General features: G+C 39.5%; 1 protein-coding gene across 3 annotated transcripts in view; it reads left to right on the forward strand.

The window, feature by feature from the left end:
* LOC127771102 (uncharacterized) overlaps positions 1 to 13486 on the forward strand; it is a 33912-nt gene that overhangs the window by 558 nt on the left and 19868 nt on the right. For 2 of the 3 annotated variants that reach the window (XR_008017079.1, XM_052296927.1), the window contains exons 2-10: positions 95 to 178; positions 772 to 965; positions 2259 to 2363; positions 3523 to 3623; positions 6254 to 6332; positions 6880 to 6891; positions 7648 to 7713; positions 9171 to 9233; positions 9317 to 9373. Coding sequence is in view for 2 of the 3 variants with exons in the window: in XM_052296927.1 (XP_052152887.1) it covers positions 95 to 178; positions 772 to 965; positions 2259 to 2363; positions 3523 to 3623; positions 6254 to 6332; positions 6880 to 6891; positions 7648 to 7713; positions 9171 to 9233; positions 9317 to 9373 (761 nt within the window). In the remaining variant the exon portion in view is untranslated. The remainder of the gene's footprint in view (positions 1 to 94; positions 179 to 771; positions 966 to 2258; positions 2364 to 3522; positions 3624 to 6253; positions 6333 to 6879; positions 6892 to 7647; positions 7714 to 9170; positions 9234 to 9316; positions 9374 to 13486) is intronic. The other variant, XM_052296928.1, reaches the window with a different exon arrangement.

Here is a 13486-nt window from a genome sequence, read left to right on the forward strand (position 1 = left end):
AACGGATGATGAAACTTACATACGTCCTCGAAATTTCTGTGGCGTGAGCTAATGAGGAGGCATGATTTCATCCTAAATGCTTTGCTTCTCCTAGGTTTGGCGCGCGATGGTTTCTTCGGACGTAGGGGGGATCGCCAGTTCTTTTCAACTGTTGGTGCTGTATTAGTTGGTCAAGCAGGTCTGCTTTCTATCTCTCTCCTGTGTATACCGCTCATATGTTAGTTTTCCTTATGTGTATCCGCTGTTTGCACATTACATGTTGCTTGCCCGTACCTCAATTAGCAAAATTTGAGTAGTATATAATTACTTAACTAAATGAATCTTTAACTTGTGCCTTCTGTACTGGTTGCATATATGCAAAGAACCCAAATGTATTTAGCATCCGATTAGGACAACAAAACTAAGCTGCAGCTGCAGGTTCTTTGTCTAGGTTGTAGGATCCTTGATTTAGATCACTTGGCACTGATCAATGGAAGTATACTAACTAATTCCTGAAACAGCCACATGCATAATGTTGTGATGGTTATATGCACTGCGTAGTGTGTAAGACAACTTGTTTTCTTGATGTTACTATTGCTATATACAATAATTTCGTTGTTGTTTCATTTTTTGCTACCTCTTACCAGTTCTGTGTATGTGTTACAACGTTACACTTTCAAATTTTTACAGCTATTTAGTTAAACACTTATTTATATTCATTTTCTTCTTTTACATCTCTTTAAGTGAATTTTCATATTATGCCCTGAAATCCCAACTTCAATCTGAATACAGCTATTTTTCTTGGTCTATGCAATGACTCTGCACTGGCTCAGGATGATTCAGCTGGTCTAGGAGCTACAAGAAATGAGCAAACTGAGGAAAACGCTACAGGTTTACAGCGAATCGAAGATGGCTCAGTGGTCTCAAATGAACACACTGTCAAATGGAGAATCTTCACTGATAATGCTCGAGATTTTTTACTGAAAGCAAGTAACTCATAACCTGTAGATTTATTCAAACCACCTTTTGTCTCTAACTTACTTTTATACTGTTTTACCGTTTATTCTAAGCAATAGATCTTTCTAAAGAACAGAACAGCAATCCTATTAGATATATATAACAGAACAACAATCCTATTGGATAGTCCAGAAGGTGGTTGATTTTTCAGTGAATCAATTTGTACTCGTTCCACACTTTCCGGTCACCTGCTGATACTGCCAGTAGGATGACATCATCAGAAACCTTGGATATGCACTTCTAGTTTTCCTATTAAGCTATTTATCTCTTCACATATGTATTCCACAACCATAATGTTAGGAAAATAATTTGCTTTTGCTCGAGAGCTTGGTTCAGCACTTCCTTCCCTGACAGGGAACTTATGTGTTTATTATTGGATGGGGAGAACAAGGATAACTTGTATCCATGGGCCGGACCTTCATTCTGCATTTCTGCTTGGTGGAGAACCTACCAAGCATATAACATGGATCTCCTATCCTGCGGAAAGGAAAAAGAATTTCACATTCTTCCTTTCAGGATGGGAGGATTCCGGAAGTCTTATTGGTATCAGCCTATGCCCAGTGGCTTGGCTCTCGAGCCATATGTGAGTTCTTTTCTAGGTGCAGCCATGCCATCCTGGATTTGAACTAGAGACCTCTCATAATTATTTGTTCCAAAATTTGATGCTTTTATGAAGCCATCAGGCTGGATATGGGTTCATGATTGTGCTTATCCTTCTATTTCTAGTAATTGAGGAATTTTGTTTTATGCTACGTTAAAATATAGGATTGCATCTCGTGTTTTGAGTCTTAAAGAAGTATACCTTCAAACAATGGCTTTGGCTGTATGCCTGTATCTATAATGGCTTTGAGGGAATGTGCATTGAAGTGAACCACTGGACAGTTCTCTTTCATTTTTAGTAGAAACTGGGACTTGTCACTCTCCAGTTTCCACTCTTGTGTATTGAGTGGCTTAAAGGGTATACTTCTACCCATGGTTTCATTTTGTCACTTGAGTGGTATTTAGTGCAGCATGTTAAAGTGAACCCTTAACAATCTGCAATGTTCTTGCATTGTAGCAAGGTTATTCTCCTCAAAATTGTGATGTGAGCCAGCTTAGACATGTACACTGATATGAATATATTAGATTGGAAATTTTGAATCATATTTTCTGCACATTTATATCTTGGAAGTTGCTCATTGTCTGAGAGATTGTCTAAAGGCTGAATCTTTAGTCATTTATACTCTTTATTATGCCATCAAAGGTTTCTTTCCATTTTGTAGAGAAACCTAGATGAAGCTGAGAAGTTTTTCCAGGCAGCCCTACATGAAGCGAAAGAAGGATTTGGACTGAGAGATCCACATGTTGCGTCAGCCCTTAACAATCTGGTAATTGTTAGTTTGGTTATTTACTGAAGACTAATATGCTCTTTAATCCATAATATAACCTTGAGTTTTACAAAGTTGAATGGCCTTGCTTTGCTTTGAATAAATAAATAAACAAATTCATATACACATGCACATTGAATCGGCAACTTATTTGTTGTGGTGCTTGGTTTTCTCCGTGACCTCATTCTGTTGTTATCCTTAGAAGAGCTGCATGTTAGTTGCCATCGCTCCTTCACCATGCTCAACGCTAGTTACATGCTAGCTTCACCACTTTGCCCTGAACCATAATTTGGTCTAAAGTTATTTTGTTTATTGGGATACATTTTATTATATTTTTGATTTTTTTTGTTAAGATATACTCCCCCTGTTGTCTTTTAACCGTTGTTAGGACAAGGACATTGTCTCCAGGGCATTACTTTTCCTATTTTATATTCATAAAAATATTAAAGATATAAACTGCATGGAAGGGATTCGAATGAGGTCATTATCAGATACCAAATCTTAATGTCGTTACACATGTTTATGAGTTAAGATTTCGAGGTTTTACTGCACCACGTTCTAGGGCATCATCTATTTGAGAACACAGGGAGGTGGAAGGGGGAGGTCAGAGGGATGAACGAACCATTATCACCAACACAAATATTTATAGTAACATAATTGATAATAGGTATACATTCTTGCTCTTCTTGAGTACTTGTTGAGGGTCTCAGTATAGTTTCGCCTTTCTCCTGAACATGTTGGTGATTTTACATCTAGGGATAGCATATTCCAAATTGCTTAGGGTTACTTACTAATAGTTAAAATTACATGGTAATATCAATTGCCATGTGGCTATCTGATCTTGGTTGAAGAGAGCATAACACACACAGATGTCAGCTTACATTCACTTAGCTGAAGCAGATTATTGATGCAAGGACAATGGTGGGGAAAAAGAGGGAGTTGATGAGGAGGATTAGGATCTAGTACCATGATATGTAAAGGGATATGTTTTGCCACCCACAACTACTCTTCATTCTGTTTGCGCTAATCACACTCAAGTTAAATGGGCCAGGTGTAGACAGGGCTATGTATATGTCAATACTATTAACACTGCAAACAATTAATACTAGGCTGGATGGAGCCAAATATTTTAATAAATTGTTACTCCCAAATTTTGCAGGCTGAGTTTTATAGGTTAAAGAAAGAATACGAGAAGGCTGAGCTATTGTATCTGGAAGCAATTGAAATCCTGGAAGAATCATTTGGATCGGATGATATAAGGTACATTTGGATCTTCTTTTTCTGCTATCATTCATTATGGGTAGACTGCAAATGTTGTATTATCAACTTGGAGTATTCACTAATGTTACCACTGTAACTAAACTTTATGCCAGTATAGAATGGTGAGAAAATTAGGTATAACCAGTACAGTACTACCCAAATCCTATGCACCATTAAAACAACTAGTTGATACCCCGCGCTTTGCTGCGGGATATGTGGATGAATGCATGTTATACATTCTAGAAATGATAGATGTACATGTTTAAATAATGTGAAAATGATAATGATTTGACATTGGTTGCATATTGAGTTCTAAAAATACAACAAAATTGTAAATGATATGTTATATTTGCATGATATTTAAAATACTATAGATAATAATTGCTAGTGGGTGATGACGTAGCACACTTGCATGTGATTTAAAATACTCTAGATAATAATTGCTAGTGGGTGATGATGTGGCACACTTGCATGTTGATCTTTAGAAGTTAGTGGGCATCAACTTTATAGTAAAATAGGATTAGGTCCACTTTAATCGAAACTTCTCAAGTTCTCTCACTTTATCATTCCTGTTGCTCCTGTCAAATCGCCCAACTGGCACTAAACACCAGATTCTTCTTGATCTCCTCCCTGCCTCTGGTTGGTAGACAACCCCCAGATGCACCTCATGCTGAGTTCCCAGCCCCTTCCTGTCTAGATCCATCCTGGAGCTTCTCTCCCAACTCCAGTACCAGGCATAAGGGGTGCCGCTGGTGGTTCTAATTATAATGAATCCAAACACTAATTCTAATTAATCAATCAGCGATTTACAACAATCTAAGTTCAAACTAAATCAAATCAACACAACCTGATCATGCTGAGCATGTTACATAAAAAACCATATCATACTCCAGAAAGAATCTTCATTACAGCTGCATGTGAACAATTAGATTCATTGTAAACATGGTTTTAAAACGTTGCCTAGGTGTCTGGGTATGCTGAGAGGTCAGGGTGTCGCCTCTGGCTTTCCTTCTTCACATGGAGCGTATGCTTCCCATGATAAATCATGTGAAATCGAGGGGTAGCCAAGCAGATTGAGTTCACGCACACAGAGGAGAAATCAAGGGCACATGCTCTATTTTTTGCAAAGCTCTGCATTTTCTTGTGCACATTACTCTTCACGGTCTACTCTACTACTTGCACCCGTGCACCTCTGTTCTTCTGCTTGTGTGACGTGTTTCTACACCTAGGTGCTTTGCCCTGCTGCTTGTGTGGAACTTCTCTCAGGTGCTTCTGTGGCACTTGGACACAAGAATTGGCAGCAACGCTGTATGTATATACTACAAAATTCGGTGGAATTGTATAAGTTAGGATATGTGTAAGGCGTTGCCTTGATGCATGGCTTAAATGCCTAGGTGTTGCCTAGGTTTTTGGAAGGGAGTGGGTCAACTCACCTCGTGTTATCGCTTTAAGAACACTGATTGTGAAGTGTTGACAAAGAGAGTTTAGGAGGAGATGGTGATAGTGCATGGAGTCTGTCTGACATGTGCTTGGACAGACAAAGGGGGGGGGGGGGGGGGAGGGGGAGAAATTAGACTGTTAGAGGTGTGGATGGCTCTTGGAGTCTCGGTGGAAGGCTGCCAAGCAGTGGCCTAGCCTTGCCTGGTCAATGATTTGAAGGGAGAAGAACCAATGTGCTGGGGAAGTGGTTAGTGGAGTATCGCCAATCAAGAGAGGCTATGGAGTGCTATATGAATATATGATGAGAGGAGGAGGCTAGAAGCTGAAACCGGAGAGGAAAATGAAATTAAGGCAAGTGAGATTGAGGCATCTGGTCAAGTTGTTAGGAGAGTTGCTGGCATGTATCATGAGTGGTATAACACAAGGCTTGTGAAATTTAGGTGGCATTTTAGTTAACACTAATATTTATTAGGTGGTATATAAGTGGTAAAACAATCAGTTATGCTACCCCTCTCGTGTAAATGTACAAGATGTAAAGAGCCTGACCACATACTTAGGCCCCCTTTGATTCAAAGGAAAGTTAGAGGAAATTTGGAGGATTTTATTCCTATGGTATCTTTTCCTAGATGATCCTTTGAATCAAAGGAATTGATAAAATTGAATCCTATGAAATTCCTATGAAATGCCTCATGCCATGTAAGTTTTGGAGGAAATCTAACATGAGGTAGAACCCCATGGAAACTTTCCTTTGGGTCTTAATCTCTCCTCTAATTCCTGCGCTTTTCCTGTGGTCCAATCAAACGGTCATTCATGTGTTTTGCAATCCTTTGTTTTACACTTGCATTCCTGTCAAAATCCTACGTTTTCTCAATCCTGCAATTCAAAGGGGCCCTTGCTAAAAAAAACAAAGCGTAATTTTTTATTTATTCAAATTTTAAGTGTCTTTTTGCAATTACTTCTATTTTAATCAAACTCCCATTCTGTATCTTTTACATGCTTGACCACATCTGGGTAATTATCTTAATTTTGTTTTAAGTGCTTATTTCCAATTATTTTAATTTCAATCAAATTCCCATTCTATATCTTTTATATGCTTTAAAATATATGGAAACACAAGATGTTTTGTCTTTGTTTTCTAGTTCTGGTAATTATCTTAATGTTGTCCATCTATGAATCATACTTTACTGTAGGGTTGGAACTGCTTTGCATAGTCTTGGAATATGCTACCATCTTCAACGCAAGTTTGCTCTAGCTCAGACATGTTATGAGGTACCTTTTACGGCCTCATAGGTCTTGTCTATTCTGTTCTGTTTTTTCCTTGGTTCTTTTACTGTGATGGGCAGTCTGAGATGTTTTTGTGTAGAACTATCATGCAATAGAGTACTGGCTATTGTTTATGGGATCAGCATATAGGGGCAGTAGTATTCTGTGTTCCTTAGCTTCAATTGTAGTGTTTGTGCTCTGTCGAGAGTGGTAAACTAATGGAGCCATTTTCATAGCATCTTTTGCCAGATTGAATAATGTGTACTATCTTGCTCCAAGCATGTAGGTTAAAGAATTTCCTAAAGCATCGTAGCAGCAATACAATGACCATCTGAGTTGTGGCCCACCTAACCTGTTTTTACTACAGATAAGGTTGTGCTTGCAGAATGAAAATGCACAATAAAAGCATCAGTGAAAAGAAAAAAAAAACGATGCTATTCAGTTCTTACTATAATTATTTTGTTAGTTTTTTTTTGTGCTCTTGATGAATGTGTTTTGTCAACATAAGCTTGCTTCTAATACTGTCATCTGTTCCTGTTGTTTCCTTTTGCAGCGTGCTTTGAAGGTACTGTAAGTTAACTTATTTGTGACTCCTTTCTCTCTCCAGGTTGAATATGTATTTACCTGAATTTCATGTATTGATCATCAATGGTGGTACTAATAAGTGATATCGCATTAACAGTACTTGAGTCAGTGTTTTTGTTCTGCATTCACATCATTGTTTTTGATTGAATGATGGCATGCAAGTAGGTTTGACTGTAATTTCACAGAGAGCAAGACAACAGTGTCAATTGTTCTGCATTCACATCATTGTTTTTGATTGAATGATGGCATGCAAGTAGGTTTGACTGTAATTTCAGAGAGAGCAAGACGACAACAGCGTCAAAGTTGCGTGTAAACTATAGTGGTGCAAAAGTAGACTTCTTTTTGTTGTGTTAATTTGGTCATCTATCCCTTTTTGATGGTCTTATATGCTATATGGAGGTTCACTGGCAACATTTTTTTTTTAAAAAAACTTATTAGTTGAGTTGTTGAAAGTTCAAAATCTTATCCACAATACACTATGGATAATGGGCCTTTGACCTTTGCGCACCACCACCCCCCTGTTCTTCATGCTAGTTTTGTTGATTCAACTAATAGTTAGTACTTATTAGTGATTTCTGCAATGAATATGCAATAACAATGCATATCAGTTGACAGTTACTGATCCGACTAGAAAATAACTTGTCTTTGCTTATATGTAAAAAAATATATTTAACTACAGTAGCAAGGAAATTCCATTTATTACTATATAATATGTCTGTTTTAATTGCATCTGTAGATAGAAGGACGTGTTATGGGGATTGGTCATCCAGAGTATGCAAGCACAATGTACCTTCTTGGCAAGGTACTGTTTCTCCTTTTATATTTATATTGCTGCTGTATATCGTTCTCTACATTATAGACTCATTACCTTTTGTCAGTAATCTTGCTTGTGTTACCTTAGTCCTGTTCCTTTCAATCAGGGTGGTACTAGCAGTATTTTGCTGTTTAAGCTATTGTTGTAGTGTTTTTATATTTTCATTATTTCGTGACTGCAATCCTGCGGCATATTGCCTTTCCAAACCTGCACATTCCAGCTGAGGATACTTCTGTTTTGCTGTTTAACCTATAGATATAACTTTTTACTTTTTTTTTTCTTGTCAATGTATCAGCTCACATTATCTTCCTTTCTTTTGCTACATTTTTCTGTAAGTAATCATTGCCTTTTGTCGAGAACCAATCAGACTCCTAGTGAAGACCTGAATTGTACTCCCTCCGTCCAGGAATATGGGGGATTATTCCCAATCTAGCACAAATTAAGGAAGATGAAAGATTGCATCTAAGACATCCAGCAATACACATCGGCACATTGAATGAACTGCACAATGTACACCTTTGGGGATTAAACTATTAAACTTTGGCAGGTTGAATGGTGTGGAGTAGCACTAGTACATTCTCTGTATTTCTTTTATTCTGACGGGAACTGGTGGAGTACTTAATTTCTAGTGGATGGCATCGATTGCTCCTGTCCTTTCTAGCCTCGGGTAAACAACTCTTATATTCCTGGAAATACCAAGGGGCAAAATACCCTATATTCCTGGACAGAGGGAGTAGTATCATTTGAACTTATTCTGCTCTCTAATTGATACCACCATCATTTATGTTGATTTGATCATAAAATTTCTTCTACTCTGATTTTCCTTGTCATGTAAGGTTGCGAGGGAGTAGAAAAAAAAGAAATATAGAATAGTAAAAGTATATCTGGCCTCATGGTACTGTTTGGCAAAAACTACTTATATTAGTATCCTCTTGTCTCCTAGAGTCATTTATTTGTAGCGACCCACCTATACAAAAGAACTCAATCCCACAATTCTATGCTAATTATGAAGTTGGTCATTATGGAAAGAAGGAAGCTGTCATGAACATTTTCCTCCTGCTGTCACTTTCTTGTCAGATAAAATAATTACTTCCTTTGTTCCAAAATATAATCATTTCTAGGTTGTTTAGCAAATGCTAGGGTTAAGGGGAAAAATTTTCCCTTTTCGTCACTTCAGTTCAATGGCCAAAATTTTGAATTATTTAGATTCCCCACCCAAGCACCTGATTGGCTGAAAATGCATGGATTTCTGTGTATTGATTCAGTGTCCCAGAAATGCTTTTATTGTGGCAGAAATTTTGTATCCTAGAAATGCTTATATTTTGGAATGGAGGGAGTAGAAGATATTAATTAGGGATAAGGTTTTGTATTTAACCTTTTCCTATCTCCACAGTTGTGTTTAGTGACTATAGTCACATAAGCCTAAATTTCTTTGCTGTTATTAGGTGTTAAGTCAACAAGGAAAAGATGCAGAAGCCCTTATTGAAGAGTCTATCAGGATATTGGAGGTATGATTACCATATTAGTTCATAATTTTGGATCTTTTGTATGTGCATGTATATGTTTGATGAGGATTTTACCATGATTTTAGGAGTCTGGGCTTGGTGAGTCACCAATATGCATACAAAGAATGAGGTATCTCTCCACGGTAAGTGCTTATTACAACATCTCAGTTGTTTGCAATTTTTAGCGTTTGGGCACTCAATATCTATGCATATGTTTTACTGTACACGTATATTGGTCCTACTAAACTGTGGTAAGAGTTGTATTTTTTATTTTTATGCATGGCATTTTGCCGCTGAACCCACATCAAAGGCGTTAAATACACTGAGTAAACGGTAGACAAGCTGAATTTGATTTTCTATAAGTAGGGGATAAGCCCAAAACTGCTAGGTGCCAGGGGCGTTGCGGGGGAGTGAGTGCGGGGCTGGGCTGGGGCATAATGTGCAAGGGCATGGGGCGCATATGGGTCACGACATGCGGGGTTACACCTGTCACAGCTGGTGATACACTACAGTAGATCGTGCCAGATATGCAACAGTTGGTGTTTTGTGCGTGCGTGAGTTGAGCCTGCGAGCTCGTTTGAGTTGTTGAGCCTGTGTGCTTGCGTCATGTGACTAGCTCTGTTTCTATTACAGCGAGGGGAAGGGGTTATGAAAATGAATAGAGAAAACTAAATCTATCTCCATCTCTGCTCTGTTTCTCTTCTGTTCTTCTCTGTTCTTCTGTTCATCCTTTCTCTGCTGCTTCTCTCTATCTCTCGATCTCTCTGCGATTCCAATCTATTACAGTGGTATCAGATTCGGGTTTTTGTGGTTGATTCTTTTCATACTCTCTCGATCTGACTGGTAAAAATCTCTGTGCTCCGGGTTGGTGGCTACCCCTGCGTGCGGCCGCTGTAAGTTCGGTTCTGGTTCGGTTGGATTTGGAGAAGGCACCACGGCGCCCATCAAACTCAGTGCTCCATTGCAGCAGTCGCTGGACTCAATGGAGCTCTTGGAGAAACTGGAGTCCATCACTCAGAGGATGGAGGCTATTGATGAGAAAGATGGAAAAGCACGGCGGCTGGATTGATCAGGTGGCCACCAAAGTAAATCTCACTTTGGAATCTGTGGGGAAATTGCAGCAGGAGCATGCGCAGGCTGCGCGTCTTCAGAAGCATGCCTTGGGTGACCAAGTGAGTACTCTGGGTTCCCCGTCCTCTCTCTCCATGGCTAGTTTGGGTGCTTCACCACCTCCACCGCCGCCTCCACTTCTTGTATTTCTGAAATCTGCTCCGCATTGGGATGGCGCTGAATCGAGTCGCCCCCTTCCCATGAAGGGGGCTGCGAGCCAAGAGTTGTTTGCGTAAGATGGATTTGCCTCGTTTTGATGGCTCTGACGTTCGTATTTGGCTTGATATGTGTGAAACCTATTTTGACATGTATCATATTCCATCTACTATGTTTAAAGTTTCTGCAGCGGTTCTTCATGTCTGGTATTGCAGCAAAAGTGGTATCAGTCGTTTAAGTTGGTTGAAGAAGTTCGCGATTGGTCTCCATTTCTTCATGCTGTTGCGTTGGAATCTGAGCGGCACCACTCAGCATGAGAAAGTGCAGGTTCTGCAAACTTGGCGTCAGACTGGCTCTGTTGTTGAATATAAAAATCAGTTTGATTCTCTTGTTTACCAAGTGCGTGTGTTTGATCCTTCAGTGGGTGGTATGATGTTGGTATCTCACTTTATTTTGGGACTGGAGGATGAAATTCGAGCTGCTGTGGTGGTTCAATTACCAGACACTATTTTGGGACTGGAGGATGAAATTCGAGCTGCTGTGGTGGTTCAATTACCAGACACTATTCAACAGGCTGCAGCTGTTGCTTTAGTGCAGGAAAGTGTGCTGCTTGAGTTGGGAACTTACAAAGTTAAGAAACTGTCATACAAGCCATCTGGTGTTAAAGGGGACACTTCTCATTCTAGTGATGAAACTCTGGCTATTAAACCAGAAAGGGCTGAATTGTGGAAGGCAAAACAACTAAGAGATTATAGATGGGCCAGTGGTCTTTGTTTCAAATGTGGTGACAAATATTCCCCAGATCATCAGTGTGCAGTTACTGGGCAGATTAAGGCCATGCAAATAACTGAGGTCATACCTGATGATTTGCTTAATGCTGTGGCAGCTGAAGAGGACTCCGATCAGGAGGACACTTGTCATATTTCTTTGAATGCCTAGTCTGGTGCCACTCATTTGAATACTATTTGACTCATTTGGTGCAGAATAAAGTGTTACTAATGTTGGTTGATTCAGGGAGTTCCCATGGTTTTATTGATTTCAATTTTGCCAAACTGCTGGGCCTGCCATTGCATCCCCTTTCTCCATCAGTGGTGAAGGTGGCTAATGGTGATTCTCTCTTGTCAATATATGGTTCCTAATGGTGATTCTCTCTTGTCAATATGTGGTTCCTAATTTTACCTGGTGGATTCAAGGGCACACATTCTCTTCTGACATGAGGGTAGTACACTTAGGGGGCTATGATGCAATTTTGGGTATGGATTGGTTAGCTCTATGGGGGGATATGTCCTGTAATTGGGCTCTTAAAACTTTAAAGTTTCAGTATCATCACCAGTGGATTGTGCTGCAAGGGGTGCCTGACATTCAGTCCCCACCTGAATTGTGTGTTGTGTCTTTGCCTCAAGTGCTGAAATGGCAAAAAGGGTGTGACATTTGGGCAGCTGCTTTACTGGAACCACATGAAGTGTCTTCCTTACCTCCAGTGCCAGCCATTGTTATCTCCTTGTTGACAGAATTTGATGATGTTTTTCAAGATCCTACCTGTCTGCGTCCTGATAGGACTTATGATCATGCCATTCCCTTGCTTCCTGATGCTGCTCCTGTCAATAGCAAGCCTTATAGATACTCCCCTCCAAAAAGATGAAATAGAACACCAAGTCAAGGAGATGATTGATTCTGGCCTTATTACCCCAAGCATGAGTCCGTTTGCATCCCCAGTTTTGTTGGTCAAAAAGAAGGATGGCACATGGTGTTTTTGTGTGGACTATAGGAAGCTCAATTTGATCACTGTCAAAAGTAAGTTTCCTATGCCTATTGTTGATGAGTTGTTATTGGATGAGTTTGCTGGCACTCAATTCTTTTCTAAGCTTGACTTAAAAGCTGGCTATCACCAAATTAGAATGGTGGAAGGTGATGAGTTTAAAACAACATTCAAAACTCACCATGGGCAATTTCCGTTTAGGGTGATGCCCTTACCAATGCTCCCTCTACTTTCCAATGTGTAATGAATTCAGTGTTTGGCTCTTTGATAAGGAAATATGTACTTGTGTTCATGGATGACAGTTTAGTATACAGTCCAGATTTGTCCTCTCATTTGGCTCAGCTGAAACAAGTGTTTCTTCTCTTGAGACAGCATCAACTCTATTAAGTGCTCCTTTGCCTGTCCTCAATTAGAATATTTGGGCCATATTATTTCAGTGCAAGGAGTGTGTACGATCCTGCTAAGACTGCTGCCATGCTTGCATGGCCAGTCCCTACTATCACTGAGCTCAGAGGGTTTCTGGGTCACAGGATATTATAGGAAATTTGTTAAGAATTATAGTATTCTTGCTAGACCATTGACAGTGTTGTTACAGAAGAAAGCATTTCAGTGGTCTGACTCTGCTCAGCAGGCTTTTCAGCAACTCAAAGTGGCTATGAGTTGTCTCTACCAAATTTCAATCAACCTTTTGTACTGGAAACTGATGCTTGTGCCTATGGTGTGGGTGTTGTGTTTTGCTTAATCAGCAAAATCATGACCAGCTAATCAGAAACTTTCCATCTATATGAGAGTTCTTGGCTATTATGATGGCAGTTGATAAATGGAGATGCTATTTACAAAGGTGCCCTTTCACCATCAGAATTGATCACAAGAGTTCATGCCATCTCAATGATCAGGTGCTGGGAACTGAGTTACAGCAGAAAGCTATGACTAAACTAATGGGCTTACAATACAACTTTCAGTACAAGAAAGGAGTGGAGAACATTGTGGCTGATGCTTTATCTCGCATGCATGTTCACTCATCTATTTCTGCCTTGACAGTGGTTCAACCAATTTGGTTGCAGGAAGCGGTGAATTCCTATGCAGTGGACAGTCAAGGCATCTTTTAATGGAATTGGCTATTAAGTCTCACAATGCTCAAGGTTTCTCTTTAACTGATGGTTTAATTCATCACAATGGTCGTGTCTGGATTGGAGCTAATACTGGTCTTCAGACTAAATTGATAACTGCC

This window comes from Oryza glaberrima, chromosome 4 (genome assembly GCF_000147395.1).
Source record: "Oryza glaberrima chromosome 4, OglaRS2, whole genome shotgun sequence".
NCBI lineage: Eukaryota > Viridiplantae > Streptophyta > Magnoliopsida > Poales > Poaceae > Oryza > Oryza glaberrima.